Below are 18,374 nucleotides of genomic sequence, written 5' to 3'. Positions count from 1 at the left end.
TCCAGCACAGCACCTCCAGTGACTGTTGCTGGTGTCTATCTTATCTTTCTTTTTAGATTGTGAGCCCTTTGGGGACAGGGATCCATCTTATTTATGTATTATTTCTCTATGTAAACTGCCCTGAGCCATTTTTGGAAGGGCGCTATAGAAATCAAATTATTAGTATTAGTATTAGTATTAGTATTATTACTATAGCAGGGGGAGAGTAACTGGCCCTATCCACCCCCAGCACAGTACCTCCAGTGACTGTTGCTGGTATCTATCTTATGGTTCTTTGTAGATTGTGAGGCCTTTGGGGACAGGGTTCCATCTTATTTGTTATTTCTCTGTGTAAACCGCCCTGAGCCATTTTTGGAAGGGCGCTATAGAAATTGAAATAATAATAATAATAAGAAGAAGAAGAAGAAGAAGAAGAAGAAGAAGAAGAAGAAGAAGAAGAATATGCCCAGCAAGTAGCCATGTGACTGCACATTGAGATGAACATGATTAAAAATATCGATAATCACCTGTTAAATGTACAGTCCTTTTTACTGTATATTCTTGCTCACTCTCCAGTCAGAGGGCAGCATTTCCATTTCATTTTTATGTGCTGGTAGTCAACATGCCATGACCCTTTATCTCTTTTGACCAAAGGCTTTACAAATGGCATGATGGGAAAGTCACCTGTTCTATTTAGTAACTGAGCAAAAGGAGATAGTTGGCCTTCCTGCAACTATATTTTGGAGAAGCCCTGGGCAAAATAAAATGTCATCAATGTTATTTCCCAAGTACTACTGAAACATAGTACAGTATATTAACATTCCTAAATGGTTGTTTAATTTTCACAGAAGTTGTGTTTTCATATTTTTAATAGATGTTGAGGAGGAAAATGGCATTATTTCCGATATGACTTCACACTGATGATCAGATAAAATCATTTTTAAAAGTCAATTTAGAAGAATGAACAAGGATATAATTTTTTTAAAAACCTCTTCAGCATATATCATTTAACACTTCATATCCCATTTCCTTGAATTCATGATGAAGCCAAAGTTATGGCTGGCCTGATTGCATAAAACTTGGATATCTAAAGCGTATGCCAGTTCAGGAAAAAGAAAAAGGCAAGGTTTACATGCAATAATGCATTAACCCAGACTTTCCTGTCATGTTACGCATTACTTTTGGAGGCGAGTCTTTTTAATGCCATCTTTATCTGCTACACGATGCATGAAATCTACTTTCTGTTTTAGAACTGCAAATGACCCTTGACCCCTTTAGTGGAGACACAATGTGACCTTTCTATTGTCATCAGCTTTCATTCTCTTGAAAATTCTATGAATTTTTATTACAAGTTTTTTTAAGCCAAGCTGAGGCTTCAACAAATTACTTGACACAGATGAGATGAAGTTGTTGAAGTAGTGTTAGATAAGTTTTACAGCCAGCATGTGTGCTGCTGAACAGTACAAAGCCAGTGTCCTACAATGTCATACACCAGTAACTGCTGAGCCTACTATTGGATAAATACATCATTTTATGGAACATTGATTGTTCTATAAACCCAATGGAGTATTATGCTCTATGATCAAACCATTTAGATTGTGTGTAGAGCACAGAAAATGCCATATTCAGGATGGTACTAAAAGTGCCATTTGTGTATTTTATGGATGTCATTACAGGGGAAACTTCCCTCTGTAGGCCCTGTTTACTGCAAAATTTTTTAGACTATAATGACATTTTTCATTCACAACGTATGCCTTCAAGAGAGGGGGCCCTTGTTTTATTTGTTTCATTCGAATTGACTGCACAAATCCTGTACATTTTAATTAAATGTGAGTTTAACAAAAGAATAAGGTATTTATTCTAGAGGGGTGGGGGACAGGGGAATGAAGACTAACAAAAATAATACAGACACACAACAGAAAGCAGTCGGTTTCTGGGTTCAAAAATGCAACGAAACCCCCTTTTGTACTTTTTGGAAAAGCTTTAAATAACAGTCAGTTTTTGCTGAGTAGGTGGCCTTTAAAATGAATAGAATATTCAAATATAGATTTAATATCCAAAAATATTTGACATTTTCCATTTTTGAAATAAGAATAGCTAAACATACCAGCTGATAAATAAGGGATCTGTTGAAAATACAGAATTTTTGGAATGCAACCAATTCTGTGATCATGGTACCCAGAGATATGAAACACCTCGATGGGTTGTGTGTTTTGGGGTGTGTGTTTTCCTGGATAGAGTTCTTGCATCATTGCGTTTTGTCAGCTTAGAATGTATTTCTGTTCATTTTCACTTTGTAATGACAAGCCATCAGAAGCAAGTACAGCTTTATAATTTTAATATACTTTTTACATATTAGTTTTAGATTGGGCATTGCAAATATTCTCCATACTCTCCCCCAACCCCACCAGCATCACTACTTCTTTTAAAAATATATGGGTTTTTTGTAGTACAGCTTGACTTGATGTTGCATATGGGGCAATAATGCTTGTAACAAATGCAAAAAAAATATTATTAATATGTTGACTAGGAATATTAAAAATATGCTTTGCCATAACTAACCCTCAAAACACAATTCTCTCCAGTCAAAACAAAGGAAATCAATTCAGTTCCACATTTTACATTTTTACCATGAAGATCACTAAAATTGAAGTTGATGTTCCCAATAAATTTTTGGCCCAGTTAAAATTTAAACTTACAGTACAGATTCCCATTAGTTTAACTGACACTTGAACTTCTACACAGTTCAACATTAATTCATTATAGTTGAAATGGAAGAATCTTCAGTGGGTGAATCTTTTACAATCTGATTGAGGCTGTTACATTTTATAGGATCCATTTTTCAAAGCACTACTGACAGCACTCGAAGTTATTAAATTGCTGAATCAAAAGATGGACCTGCAGTCGCATTTATGAACTGTGATGGAATAGCTGGGGTTGCACTGAGCCGAGGTTAAGATGTTGGTGTAGTTAAGCTTCATCACACCCCTTTAGTGACAGCAGTATTTACCCATGTAGTTTACTTTAATGGTTAGGAAGTGGCTTAACTCACCTCTGGATTCAAATAGATTAAGCAAGCAGTCAGAATGGCATAATTATCAGTGCTGCAAGGAATTTACAGGATAACTCAACCCTCAAGAGACTTCCCATTCAATTGCCGAGTAAAGACAGGAGATGCATAAATTCACAGATGCAGCGTTTACCTCAGAAGCTAAGGGAAGAGATGTATTTCTTTATCTTCTTCCCTTCCTACTCTATTCTAGCTCAGTCCCTGGATTTAGCAATGCCACAATGTGTGTGTCCAGTGCAAGATTTTGATCTGTGAAATTATTTTGACTGATAGCTACATAAAAGGAGGGCTTGTAGTAGTGTTTTGATGATTTGAGATCATATTGCAGGCTCATCTTACATCATGTCAACAAAATCAGACTCCTGAGAGAATTAATTATGCTGATTCTATTTTGAAATGTGAATGAGTTGTAATGATTTTCTTAATTGTCCCTTTGTGTTGATTTCCCCCTTTCTACTCTTTCTCCAAGTTGTGCACCTTGACAATGCTCATGCCCCCCATGTACAGAGACAGACAGACATGGTTATTAAAAGACCATGACCAGAGTACCAGTACATGCTTCTCTATCACTTTTACTTGAAAATTTAATTCAACAGTGTATGCCAGATCAATCATGCCATATCACTTCGAAAAACAGCTTACATTATTCGTTTCCCTTTCAAAGGATGACCATTACATTTCCCTCCTGCCTTTTAATCTAAGATTAAGAAGACTGGAACTTCAATTTAGATTTTTAATTGTGAGTTGTAGTTTTTCGTCTTAGCAGCAGCCACAAAAATATTGAACAACCACAACTGCATTACATTTAAAATACCATATCCTCATACCTATGACTCTGGGTTTGGAACCATATCATAGGATATGGATATGAGTTTTCAGAGCTGAAACAATGTATATGGCATGTAGGGTGGCCACTTTAACTTTGCTGATGTGGCAGATCCCAGGTCATCTTTCTTTATTTATTTCATCAAGCCCGTTAAACCAAGCAGCTTTGCATACATCACAAATTTATGTGAGTATGTCCTGATGGGCTAAACGATTTGCTTGTGCATGGGAAACTGGTTTGTACAAATTGGATGCTATAACCTGAGAGCTCATTTGAAGTTGCTGCCATATGCCCCCAATCATTACATTAATAGGATGTAGCAGCTTAATACACGGTTCTCTTTGGCAATAAGCACATTGTTACTAGAATGGTAAAATTTTGTGCATATATTTAGTTTTGAACTCTGCAGTTCCTTTCGCAACTTATTATTATATGCAATTGAGACCAGTATTTCAAGGACAATGTGTGCACAGGGAGTATGGACCTTGTGTAGAGAGCGATCATCACAATTATCTGCAAAGAAATACTATGGTTTCCCTGTTGCAATTGTGGCAATCCTTTCTGTTACATGTGAGTTAAAATAAATGGGTTAAATCCTCTTAAAATGTACAGTTAAAATCAATGAGTAAAACTCTCTTATAATTAATTAAATGGTTAGTGAGTAAAGAAAGTACAACAGTTGATACCTGGAACAGCAAGCTGTGGGTGCAGTGGCGCTCTGTCCCCATGCAGAGAAGCTGCTCTTAGCTCAGCCAAAGCCTTTTCAAGCAGCAGGAAGGAGGACCATTTTGTGCTGCTCTCCCCTGCCTCCGTAAGTGCTCTTGGCTTTCTCAAGAATATATCCCTAACGGTCACACGGACCCCAGAGACATATTTTTGAAAGGCAAAGAAAACTTATGGAGGCAGTGAAGGGCATCAAACATCCCCCACCCACTGCCCATGCATACACACTCTGATTCTTAGGTAGACTGACTGAGTTAAAAAGGAGCCTCTCTGTGTAGGGACACAACTTGGATTGCTTTAGTAAGGTGAGAACATTGCACAACAGTTATGTTGTGCATAACACATGATAGAGCTGCATTTTTTAGGTGAGTGCATTTACGAGGCAAGGAGTGCATGCCATGTTCACATGCTGATCAATGTGATGGTGTATGCACATTGTAATGTGTAGCTGTAGCCTTTACTAAGCTGTGTATTATTTTTTCTTGGATAATAGCAACTTGAAAGTGAATTTCTGCCTTGCTGTGAAAATTAGCTTACACTACATAGTTGCCCATCATGTATTTTCAGAGTCTCATCTGCTAAGTCTGAATTGGCAGAAATATTTGACAGTTTTTAAACTAGGACTTCATGCTATAATCCAGTTAATCAGAGCTATTAATAATTAAAAATTTAATTGCCTATTAAATTATTGATTTGTTGCTGCTGTGAATCAGCAAAGGTTTTGGGAACCTGAAGACGTATCATAGTGCCACACAAATACACCAAGTCCCTTTTCTCTGTGCCAAATCCAGAGCAAAAGTAATACAAAATGGCTTTCTCTTCTCATTTGTATCTAAATCTAGCAGATAGTTTGCCTTTCAAGGTGAAACTACGATGTCTTTCTTTTTAACCATAAGCACTATGGGCAGCTGAAACTGACATTGCTCAAGTGAATTCAGTGTCGGTAATCATCATGTTTCTTTTTTGAAGCCATTTTGGGTCTAGTATGTAATACTGAAGTTGGAAATTATTCATATTCCCAAGTGAAATGAACAAGAAAATGTCTTTTTAACAATGACAGGGTGCTTTTTATTATTAAGTTGAATGCTGTTTCACACTTGATATAAGCTTCATTGCTCAGAAAGGCTCCTTAACTGAGGCTTTGTAGTATGCAAATATAATCAATTAATTAAATGGTTAGAAGATATTCCCCTCAGGGGATGAAGCCTCTCTGGGAAGAGCAGAAGGTTTCAAGTTCCCTCCCTGGCATCTCCAAGATAGGGCTGAGAGAGATTCCTGCCTGCAACCTTGGAGAAGCTGCTGCCAGTCTGTGAAGACAATACTGAGCAAGATAGACCAATGGTCTGACTCAGTATATGGCAGTTTCCTATGTTCCTATGTTCCTAAGATAAAAGTCAGAAAACTAACTGATTTTTTAAAAATCTGCAGTTAGTGGACAGCAATATGTTTCATTACTATAAACTAGGAAGAGAATATGCAGTCCATGATAGCTCAATGCACTATGTCTTAGCCTCAGACCCTGAGGTTTTTCATTCTAAGTTATTAATAGAGATACTACCTTCAGAAATGGAAACAAAATGCTGGACAAGATGATCTCAGTAGGGATCTTATGAGTCTGATTCTGTTTAAATTTGTATGTATGTGTGTGTGAGTATTCACTTTGCAAATGCTAATATTTGGACCCGTACATAAATTTATATCTTTATTTAGTATATTTGTATAATGCCCCAAACACAGGTCAATCCAAACAGATCTTCAAATGTGCTCTGTGTTGTAATATATCAGATTCAAGTCAAGTCTTTCTCCAATTGTGCTCTAGTCACAATATCTTGCCAGTTCAGCTCCCACAGTTCTGTATACCATGGGCCAAGTTTGAAGCCGGTTACAGAGGGTTGTTAGAAGTAATGATATCTACTGTCTAGTAAGTTCACTATTCTAGCTCTCCACCAAGATATCAACAGAATCACCAGCAGAGCCAACTCTAAATCCTTCCAAGCCTTCTTGGAATCCTACTGGAACTAATAACCTTAAGAATAATGCATACCAATGATAATAATTAGCAAGTTATATCACCTTACATTGTTGTTTTTACTTATTGAACTATTTTTAACTTCATTTTGACATTTTAAAACCATCTTTCCTCCCATCTTTTCTCCTTTTAGGCATAGTCTCCAAGTCCTATGAATGCCGATTGAAGGGTCAGGGAGCTACGTTTGTAGAAACCACAAGCCCATTTACCACAGCAGCCCTGGATGAAATTTCTCCAGTTAAGGAGAAGGTCCTTCAGAGTGGCAGAAGACTTCCCCAACCTGCTGAACAAGTTCAGCAGGTGATTATTATCCAAGGATATGACAGTGATTTTGCAATTGATGCCTCAGTTGAAGAAACAGCAGCAGCAACTCTTCAGACTTTGGCAATGGCTGGTCAAATGGCAAGGGTTGTCCATATTACTGAAGATGGACAAGTTATAACCACAAGTCAAAATGGTTCTCATGTGAGCAGTATGATTCCAGGACAAATACTCACAGAACAACTGTCAGATGGGAAAACGCAAGTAGTGGTCGTTGAAGGCCCTCTAGGAGAAACTGATACTGGTGATACTGTTTCCATAGAGGCAGCTTCAGACTCCAATAATAGCATAGTGCAACAGATAATGAAAAAGGAAGAGTTAGATCCATCAGAGATTGCCAGAGTGCATCCACCAGAGTCTGCCTCAGCACTGGATGCCTTGCTGTGTGCTGTAACAGAGCTTGGTGAAGCAGAGAACAAAGCAGAACTCCTGGGCAGGACTCATGGCAGAACAAGACTTGGTCCCAAAGATACATTACAAATATCAAACTCAGAAGCAGACATCATTTCTAATGTCAGCATAGCACAGGAAGCACAAATGTTCCATGGCATTCAAGGGGCTGAGGAAGAAAGAGAACCCATGGAAGTAGTAACACAGGTTGTACACCCAACTGCCCTAATAGCATCTCAGGAGAGAGCTCAGGTTGCCTTCAAGAAAATGGTCGAAGGAGTGCTGCAGTTTGCTGTGTGTGATACAGCTGCAGCAGACCAGCTGATTAAAGAAGGTGTCACTCAGGTTATTTTGAATGAGGAAGGAACTGTGCATATGGTGGCTAGAGAAGGATCTCAGATCATAATGCAAGAAGCTGGCAGCCATACACTGAGTGTCCAAAGTGAACAGATGGACTTGGTTGGGTCCGATGGAGAAATTTCACAGATCATTGTCACAGAGGAATTGGCTCAAGCCATGGTTCAGGATTCAAACAGCAGTTTCTCTGATGGCCCAACCCATTACATTGTAACAGGATTACCACAGGAAATAGCAGATGAGTCTGGAATATATTCACATACTGTGATAGAGACCGATGAGCCTCAAGAGATGTTGCAGGCTAGCACTGTTATAAATTCCAATAATGTATCTTCTGATGAAAATGGTGAACACCTAGCTAGTATGGTCATTTATACAGAGGATGGTTCACAAACAGCTATTATCCAGGGCCAAAGAGATAGCAATGAGCTACAAGAAGTATGAAAGAACTCTACTGTTTAGGTTTGACAAAAGACAGGGTTAAAAATTAGATGCTTGGAGACAGTAAAATATTCTTGAATGTTATTTGGCTATCCAGGTATTCAAAGTGTTCTCTGTGAAGTTAGCATCAACAACTGAGAAAACAATACAAAAAGGGAATTTGCCTTGCCTTTGCATGAACAATGGTCAAACAATGGTTACAATGGTTACAAATGTTGAAAGGTTTACAAAATAAAATCAAAACAGGCATAATTACAGCCACCAAAAGGTATCAGTGTAAGTCTCTTTGTTTAGGTTATTTTGTTAATCAACAGTTCATTGCATTGTGACTTTTTAGTCTTAACTGTCTTTTTTGTGATTATGTTAAACTTAACTTGTTTCACTTTGCATATGGTGAGGGAATATTAAATGCACCCTTATACCTAGTTAAGATATGCATTGACAGCTTGTAGACTGTTCTGTATAATTTCCCCTCCAAAAGCTGACCAGGCATTCCAAACTTATAAACATACTCCTTCTGGGGAAAAAAAAAAAAGGTTTCCCTGCTCAAAATCCAGTGTTCTTAGTGAAATAATTTCATGATATATGTTTGAGTTGCCTTTATTTTTGTAGTATTTGTTTCCATTGGACTTAACAAGCAGGCTCCTCTAAAATCAATAGACTCAGTGGAAGTATTCACATAAGGATCTGTCTTGATTCAAATAGGCCTTAATGCCTGCAATTAAATGTTATGTAAGTGACTTGTTCATTTGAAATGTTCATTCAATGTTTTTATTTTGTTTTTTTTAATCTAATAGTGCTTCACACAGATATCCTTTGACAGTTCATTTTGTGAATGAATTCTGGCAACATTAGAAGGATTTTTTTAACATAAAATTCTGGCATTGACCTTAACAAGTGGAAGAAAGTTGACCTTGTATTTCTTGCTCAATCAGAATATTGATTATCTAGTTGTGGATAGGTTATGACCATTCATTGTAAGTTCCTGTTGAAAAGATGCAGTTTTCTGATTTAAATGCTTCTGTTTCCCTAAAAATTGTAAACTATTATATGGATGGGGTTTTTTTGTTTGTTTGTTTCCAATAAAAAGATAGCATTAAAAGAGGTGTTTTCATTTTTAATATTAATCAGTGAACAAAGCTGGCATTGAACAGCAAAAGATGGATACTGTTTAACACAGGCCTGTGTAACTCATTGCCTCTCAAGTCGAATGCAGCCCACTAGCCATGTATTGAGGCCTGCTAGGCACTTGAGAACTACTCTGTTTTTGCAGATCAGGCAGACATCAAAAATAAGAGGTTATCAAACCCCTGGTGGGCACTATACATGCCTGGTGTATCATGAGCTATTCAGGCTGGTCTATCAAGTCTTCCTTCTGATTCTGTCCATCTGCTTAGCTGACTGAAAGATGAAGCAAAGGCTCTGGATTAATCTGTTATAATGCAAAGGGTATATAGCAGGCAGAATATACATTAACTATATTTCATATCAAATATAAATGGTACAGTCGTCTCTCTTCTAGACGCAACAACTTAAAACATCTATTTACCAAAGGGCTGCACAGAACACGTGCTTCTCAGGGTGGCAGATGCTTTGTTGTTTTGTTTTCCAGATTAGATATGTCAGATCAGCCCAAAAAGAGTAAAATTTCAGAAAAGACATCGAGATTCATAATTAGCCAAGTTTGACTTGCTCATCCTTCTTAATAGTGACAGGCTGCTCACTTCTTTTTTAAATACTGTCTTCAGCACACAGTGACAGGATCAACTCCTGTTTGTTATCAGGATAAAGGTGACCTTTACAAAATGATGGCCCTCTGCAAGATTCTCACAGATGCTCAAAGGAATGTTTTTCATTGAAAAGATTTCTTCTTGATCATTTTGCCTGTTAACTGGAGCCCTCTGGTCTTGTGGCTTGGATGCTAATTCTTAGCTATGCTCAGTCCTGCATGGCTAACCTTTCCGCTGCAGTACAGGGTGTTGACATTGACATGCTGCAGTTTACCATTTGTGATTTATTTAGGATAAATATGTCTCAGGTGGCATTTAATCCTTCATAAAACCAGTGTAGCCTGCAGTGTCAAACCAGCAATCACATTGTATGCACAATGAAAAGAGCAGACCTTTGCATAAAGGGGAAAATTTTTCAGGAAGTGTTCACCGGCTTGGAAGTGCTGAGATGGATTCCCTGGTAACCCCTATAAATGAAATTTCTCCCTTTTGCCTGTTCTAACCATCCCTTTAGTTCTTCTACTCTTCGCAGATGAACAACTACTACTTTTTCTTAGATATATACAGTTTTATTTTAACAACTAAAGAAATGCATACTTAAGACATCAGGAGCTTCAGAAACCCAACAGCCATCTTGAGGTTTCTCACAGACTACACTACTAGGAGTTTCTTCTTCCCAGAGGCCCCCTGGTGGTAGAAGCCCCTCCTACAACTATTAACTTTTTCAGTTCCCACAGTCCTGTACATACACTTCACTACATTGCTTTGAAGCATATCCTCTTTGCTACCACTGGGCTCAGAACAAGGTATGTTATTTGGTGAATTACTATTTTAAGCATATTGGTGTCTGGAACTGGATTCTTGGATTCATAAACCACAATCCAGTACTCCAAGAACATGTGAGGAGAGCTGGTCTTGGTAGCAAGCATGACTTGTCCCCATAGCTAAGCAGGGTCTGCCCTGGTTGCATATGAATGCGAGACTTGATGTGTGAGCACTGCAAGATATTCCCCTCAAGGGATGAAGCCGCTCTGGGAAGAGCAGAAGGTTTCAAGTTCCCTCCCTGGCTTCTCCAAGATAGGGCTGAGAGAGATTCTTGCCTGCAACCTTGGAGAAGCCGCTGCCAGTCTGTGAAGACAATACTGAGCTAGATAGACCAATGATCTGACTCAGTATATGGCAGTTTCCTATGTTCCTATGTCTTTGTGGTACTGTATCTGTATCAGCTGCCAGCTTGAGAGTGTTCCTCTCTCCTCTCCACACTAATCCTAATGACATACTAAGCTAATCAGACATAGTAATGAATGTCCTGGCCTGCTTCTTCGCTTCTGCACTTCCTATCCTATCATGTTCTGGGGATATTGGGGACTGGAATAACCAATAATGTGGCTGTCAGACCAAGGCACAGCTACAGATAGCCATACTTGAATCTATGGGAGATGATTCTGCAGCCTAGGGTCCTTAAGCTTAGCTGCCAGAGCTAGAGGTTTGAACTTGAGAAGCTGGGGTCTGATGTGCAGAAGGCAGAAATTACTGCTCCTTCAAACTGGCATGGACAGAAGCCTGCCTCACCCTCCGCCCTGAATTTATAACAGGCAGGGTCAGACCTGGCAGGTCCTCTCTGTGTCAGTCACAGAGGTCAAGACTGCATAACCATATCCTCTTAACATTTCACAGATGAAAATATCAACACTCTTGTGTACTTGTAGCATCTTTATACTGGCTTCTGAATCTGGGTATATAACCATAACAGGGCAGTTCCCCCATGAGGCAAGCTGACACAATAGCCTCAGGTGGTGAGTGAGCCACCAAGCAATAAGTGTAGATCCCTGCCCCACTGCAGGGATCACTCCTATTTGATGCCGGTCCCTGATGATGCCACCACAAACCTGCCTATATTGAGTGTGTGTACTTGAGCCTTGGGACTTCTGTTGGTGTACTGATCACCCCACTGCCCAACAGAACCCCTAACCAAGCTGTCGGATTTGGCTGCAGAGTTGGCATTGGAGATGCCCAGGCTGATGGTGGTGGATGACCAATGTTCACTTTGGGACTGAATTGTCAAGAACAGCTTAGTAGTTCATAGCAGTAGGGGTGTGCACGGAACCGCGGAGCTGCGGTTCGGCACTGGGGTGGAGGGTTCCATTAAGGGCGGGGGGGGCTTTACTTACCCCTCCCGCCCTTTCCAGTTTTTGCACCGTAAATACCATTAAAAATGCGGGCTGCAGGATCCCTCTCTGCCCGCTTCTATTCTCTACGATGGCTCCGCGCTCGGGTGGGCGGCAGCTGCCGCCGCTGAAGCCCCCTCGAGAAGCCCCCTCGAAGCTCTTTAGGCCCCTTAAATCTCACCCGGACTGAGTCCTACCGCGCTCGGGCGGGCGGCAGCGAGATGTCCTTCCTTCCGCCCGCCTGCTCCCTTCCCTGCCGTCTGCAAAGTGCAGGAAGCCTTCTGCGCGCGCCGCTGCCCGAGATGTCCTTCTGCGCGCACAGAAGGCTTCCTGCACTTTACAGACAGCAGGGAAGGGAGCGGGCGGGTGGAAGGACAACTCACTGCCGCCCGCCCGAGCGCGGTAGGACTCGGTCCGGGTGAGATTTAAGGGGCCGAAAGAGCTTCGAGGGGGCTTCTCAAGGGGGCTTCAGCGGCGGCAGCTGCCGCCCGCCCGAGCGCAGAGCCATCGTAGAGAATAGAAGCGGGCAGAGAGGGATCCTGCTGCCCGCATTTTTAATGGTATTTACGGTGCAAAAACTGGAAAGGGTGGGAGGGGAATGTAAAGCCCCCCCCCCGCCCTTAATGGAACCCCCCCAACCCTCCCGAACCAAAACCACCCCATGTCTGGACCGGTTCGGAGGCCAGTAGAATGGCCTCCGAACCGGTCCGTGCACACTCCTACATAGCAGCCAAGGGCCTTTCCCAAGTGGTCTCAAGTCCAACGCATGTTGCTCAAGCATGTTGCACATGCTCAATTTGGTTTTTTGCTCTGATCAGGGAGGTGTTTTGTGGGTGGGGACTCCTATGATTTCCCCATCGTCATGGACAGACCATCACCTGGTGAAGGTTCAGTTTGCAGCCGCTAGTCACCTCTGCAGGGAAGAAGGGCCTATTAGGATGTTCTGCCTGAGGAGGTTATTGGATCCAATAGGATTCCAAGAAAACATGGAGGGTTTTAATGTTGGCTCTGCAGGTGATCTTGTTGACCCCCTGGTTGAAAATTGGAATAATGAGCTCACTAAATTCTCTTGACCCTTGTCTGACATGGCTTATATTATCAAGCAGGGAGATGGTTGGAGAGGATCTGGATGAGATCATAAGTGCTTCTCTGAGGGAAGGTAGGATGCCTCCTTGTTTAAAGGAGGCAATTGTTAGACCTCTTTTGAACAAGCCTACACTTGATCCCTCAGAGTTAGGCAATTATAGGCTTGTTTCCAATCTCCTGTGGTTGGCCAAGGTGATTGAGAATGTGGTGGCCTCTTAACTCCAGGCAGTCTTGGATGAAACAAGTGTATCTAGACCTATTTCAAACTGGATTTTGGGCAGGATTGTGCCCATTTCAAACTGGATTATGGGGTGGAAACTGCCTTGATTAGCCTGATGGATGGTATCCAAAGGGGAATTGACAGAGGGAGTGTGACTCTGTTGGTTCTTTTGGATCTCTCAGTGGCTTTTGATACCATCAGCCATGGTATCCTTCCGGATTGCCTGAGGGGACTGTGTGTAGGGGGCACAGCTTTGCTGTGGTTCCACTCATACCTTTCAGGTAGATTTCAGAAGGTGTTACTTGGAGACTGATGCTCTACAAAGTGAGAGCTTTTGTATGGTATTCCTCAGGGCTCCATCTTGTCTCCAATGCTTTTTAATATCTACATGAAACCACTGGAAGAGATCATCAGGGGATTTAGTGCCTGGCATTATCAGTATGCTGATGACACCAAAATCTGTTTCTCCATGTTAGCTTCATCAGGCAATGGCACAACCTCCCTAAATGCCTGTCTTGAGGCAGTAATGGGGTGGATGAGGGATAACAAACTGAGTCTAAATCCAAACGAGATGGAGGTGCTTATTGTAGGAAGGCACATTTCCAGAAATGGGATAGATTTGTCAGTTCTGGATGAGGATACACTCCTCTAGAAGGAACAGGTTCACAGTTTGGGAGTACTTCTGGACCCAACCCTCTCCCTGATACCTCAGGTGCAGGCGGTGACCAATAGTGCTTTCTATCAACTTAGGCTGATTCATCAACTGCACCCTTTCCTGGAAGTGAGTGATAGTGGTAAACATGCTGGTAACCTCCAGGCTTGACTATGGCAATGGACTCTGCATGGGGTTGCATTTGTATGTAGTCCAGAAACTGCAGTTTGTGCAGAATGTTGCTGCCAGATTGGTCTCTGGGACATCCCGAAGAGATCATATCACTCTGGTTTTAAAAGAACTGCACTGGCTAAAAATAGGTTTCTGGGCAAAATACAAAGTGCTGTTTATTACCTATAACAACCTTAATGACTTGGGCCCAGGGTATTTAAGAGAACGCCTTCTTCATTATGAATCCCGCCGCCTATTAAAATCTTCAGGGGAGGTTCATCTGATGGTGCCACCAGCATATCTGGTGACGACTCAAATGAGAGCCTTCTCTGTAGTTGCCCCAGAGCTGTAGAATGTGCTTCCTGCTAAGATTAGAGCTGCTCCATCCCTGTTGGCATTTAGGAAACAACTAAAGACAAATCTCTTCAGCCAAGCTTTTGAGCTATTTGGTAGTCTTTATAAGTATTTTAATTTGATCTTTTTATATGTGTTGTGTTAAAATTTCTTGGTTTTATTGCTGTAAACTGCCTAGAGACTTTGGAAGTGGGTGATATACAAATCTGTTAAATAAATAAATAATCTCTTCCCTGCCCAGAGCTGGACCTTGCTGACATGTAGCCATTCCTGTTACCTCTTTCCTGCTCCTCCCTCCCCTCTTGGAGCATGCTCTGCTGGCCTGACCCCTTTCCCCACATTCTCATTCAATGAGCAAGTGAGCTAGAACCATGACAGCACTTAGAGAGGGGCAGATGCAGTGAAGCCAGATGTGAAGGCAGAGAGAACATCATCATCATCATTATTTCTTGTTTACACAGTCAGACAGGTGTTATTGACTGTTTTGTTTTATCCAGACATCGAGTCCTTCCCAAGGACCTGGGATGCCAGAATTTTATTGTCAATTGTTATAGATATCATCGCAGAATATAGGCTGTTCCCAGTAAAGCTGCTTTTTGTAATTGGCTGATGGTGATTTCTGTGGCCCCTATGGTGTTGAGGTGCTCTTCAAGGTCTTTTGGAACTGCACCCAGGGCGCCGATTACTACTGGGATTATTTTGGTCTTTTTCTGCCACAGCCTTTCAATTTCAATTTGTAGATCTTTGTTTTTGGTGATTTTTTCTATTTCTTTTTCTTCTATTCTGCTATCCCCTGGTATTGCTATGTCGATTATTTTGACTTGTTTTTCTTTCTTCTCGACTACAGTTATATCTGGTGTATTGTGTGGCAGATGTTTGTCTGTTTGTAGTCGGAAGTCCCATAATATTTTTACATCTTCATTTTCTTCAACTTTTTCAATTTTATGGTCCCACCGATTTTTGGCTACAGGTAGCTTGTATTTTTTGCAGATGTTCCAGTGTATCATCCCTGCTACCTTGTCATGCCTTTGTTTGTAGTCAGTCTGTGCGATCTTTTTACAACAGCTGATTAGGTGGTCCACGGTTTCATCTGCTTCTTTACAAAGGCGGCGCTTGCTGTTTGTTGTGGATTTTTCGACTTTTGCTCTTATTGCATTTGTTCTTAGTGCCTGTGCTTGTGCAGCCAGTATTAAACCTTCTGTTTCTTTCTTCAAGTTGCCATTCTTAAGCCATTGCCAGGTCTTGGTGATGTCTGATTTTCCACTTATATTGTGCAAATATTGACCATGCAGTGGCTTATTTCTCCATTTTTCTTCTCGGTTCTTGACTTGTTCTGTCTTGTAGGCCTGCTTTGTTTCATTGGTGTTGAATAGTTTCGCGTTATTGACCATTGGAAGTGCATCTTCTTCACTGTCCTTGATATATTCTTCAAGTCCTCTTTTCTCCTCCTCAACTGTTTGATGGACTTGCAGCATTCCTCTTCCACCTGAGCTGCGAGGGAGGTATAGCCTATCGACATCACTGCGGGGGTGCAGAGCATGATTATTGTCATGATTTTCATGGTCTTACGATCTAGCATCTCTAGCTCTGCCTGGGTCCAGTCTATTATCCCTGCAGTGTATCTGATAACAGGTATAGCCCAGGTGTTTATGGCTTGTATGGTGTTCCCGCCATTGAGTTTGGACTTGAGGATTTTTCTGACTCTCCTGATGTATTCACTTCCAATTTTTCTTTTAACATCAGTGTGTGCGATGTTATCAGCCTGGAGAATGCCCAAGTATTTGTAATGTTCTTTCTCTTCCAGGTTCTTGATGTTGCTTCCATTGGGCAGTTCTATTCCTTCTGTTTTTCTTATTTTCCCTCTGTTCATTATTTATTATTATTATTATTATCATCATTATTATTATTATTATTACATTTATATCCCTCTCTTCCTCCAAGGAGCCCAGAGCGGTGTACTACATACTTGAGTTTCTCTTTCACAACAACCCTGTGAAGTAGGTTAGGCTGAATGGGGATTTGAACTCGGGTCTCCCCGGTCCTAGTCCAGCACTCTAAGAGGGAAGAGAAGCAGTGTTTCACCTTGCCTGTTGCTCTTTCGGTGCTGCATGGCTCCAACTCGTTTGCTCACTGTCTCCCCAAGATCAAACTTACAGCGAAGTTCCCTCCCTTCCTTGGTGGTTCCTCTTCCAGCAAGAAAACAGCAAATGATAGATAGTGAGCACGCTGGAGCAGCACCACCACCAAGAGAGGGATGGGCAAGACTTAGATGTCGTGTGCAGGTAAAGCACAGCTTTTGAGGGGACATTGCTGATAAGGGGCAAAAGGGATCTGGGTGAGGCCAGCAGAGCACACTCTGGGATGGGGGAGGAGGAGGAAAGAAAGGGGTGACTACCCACCACCACCATCCCAGCTTTTGTGCGCCCGCCAGCACCACTTTAGAGCCCCCCTGTCCCTACCACCTGTGAGCCCCCCACTGCTGACCTCTGGAACAGGGCAGATGGCACGTCCATGTTCTGATGCCAGCTGCTCTCCTTGTGTGTCAGAAGCACATCAGTACAGTGAGCGTGGCCAGCATCAGAGGATGCACACACCACCCTCTCCCAATTGGTGTGTGGTTCCTTCACCACCTGCTTGGTTTTTCACTCCCTTGCTCCAAGCAAGGGATAGAAAGGAAGAACCCAACCGACAAAGGAACTATTCATTGGCTGGGAGAGATGTGGGTGTGTCTTGATGCTGGCCATGCCCCCTGGATTGATGTGTTTCTGATCCCAGCGCAAGGGGCATGGCCAGTATCAGAACATGGAAGTGCCACGTTGCCCCCTCTGGGTGGATGAGCAGTGAGGATGCCCAAGAGGGGGTCAAGTGCCCCCTCCAGACACCAGCAGCCCAGGAACATTTGTCCCATACACACATTCAGTGCTGACTATGCCACTGGACTCCAGCACAGGGCGTGAGGCTGGCAGGGGTAAGGAGAGACTGGTCTTTAAGCCCTGCCTCAAGCCACAAAAGGCATCAAAAACTGAAAGCGGTTTTTTAAAAAACATGGGAAGATGAAACATGGGGAAAACATGGGAAGATGAATGCACTGGCATTACGTGGCCATGTGTGTATTGCTACATGAGTGCATACATACAGTCAAGATGCATTTGACTCCAGTCCAAAATTTAAGATATGAAGGAGGAAGCTAATCTGTTAGTACATGTTTGTGTATACGAACAAATTTAAAAGCCATCTCTGAGAGGCAAAATAGGAACAGTGATTTACTAGTGACAAAAATCAAAAAAATGAAGACAACCTCAACAAGTAAGGTCAGTGGGACTGTATGCAGACACTTATCTTTTTACCAGCTACCCTGGTTGCCAATCCATTCCTGGGCCCAATTCTAAGTCCTATACAGCTTAGGACTAAGTAACCTTTATTAATTTAAAATACTTCTATACCGCTCCTCCAATACCATACACCTTAGGGTGGCTCACAATGGTAAAACAATAAAAGTAATATAAAATTGAAAACAGTAAAACAAATACAGTGTAGAATAAAATCAAAACAGGCCCAATAAAAATTTAAAAGCCCATCAAACTGTAATAGTTTGCTCGTCACTTCAAAGATAAAGTTGCTCATATCCATGCTGATTTGGACTCCAGGATTTTGGCAGTTCCAGCAGACGTGCCTCAGCAACCATCTGGTCTGATTGTGATGGATAACTATCGGTGTGCTTCAAATCCTCCCTTTTAAAGGAGGGTGATAGAGCATGTGGTGTCCGTGCAGCTGCAAAAGGTCTTGGATTATCTAGACCATTTTCAATCCGGCTTTCACCCTGGGTTTGGGGCTGAAACTTCCTTGGTCACCCACCA

The 18,374-nt window shown here is 41.7% G+C and overlaps 1 protein-coding gene across 3 annotated transcripts in view; it reads left to right on the top strand.

Annotated features, from left to right (window-relative positions):
• The window catches only part of ZNF407 (zinc finger protein 407), a 684,045-nt gene that overhangs the window by 550,798 nt on the left and 114,873 nt on the right, over positions 1 to 18,374 (top strand). For 2 of the 3 annotated variants that reach the window (XM_053244891.1, XM_053244890.1), the window contains exon 9: positions 6,761 to 9,238. The exons of the other annotated variant lie outside the window; for it this stretch is intronic. In XM_053244891.1, the coding sequence (XP_053100866.1) occupies positions 6,761 to 8,139 (1,379 nt within the window). In that variant the 3' untranslated portion in view covers positions 8,140 to 9,238. Of the gene's footprint in view, positions 1 to 6,760; positions 9,239 to 18,374 lie in introns of those variants that run through there. 3 annotated transcript variants of the gene reach the window in all.

Source organism: Hemicordylus capensis, chromosome 4 (assembly GCF_027244095.1).
Source record: "Hemicordylus capensis ecotype Gifberg chromosome 4, rHemCap1.1.pri, whole genome shotgun sequence".
Classification (NCBI taxonomy): domain Eukaryota; kingdom Metazoa; phylum Chordata; class Lepidosauria; order Squamata; family Cordylidae; genus Hemicordylus; species Hemicordylus capensis.
This window is presented reverse-complemented; position numbering and strand designations above follow the sequence as displayed.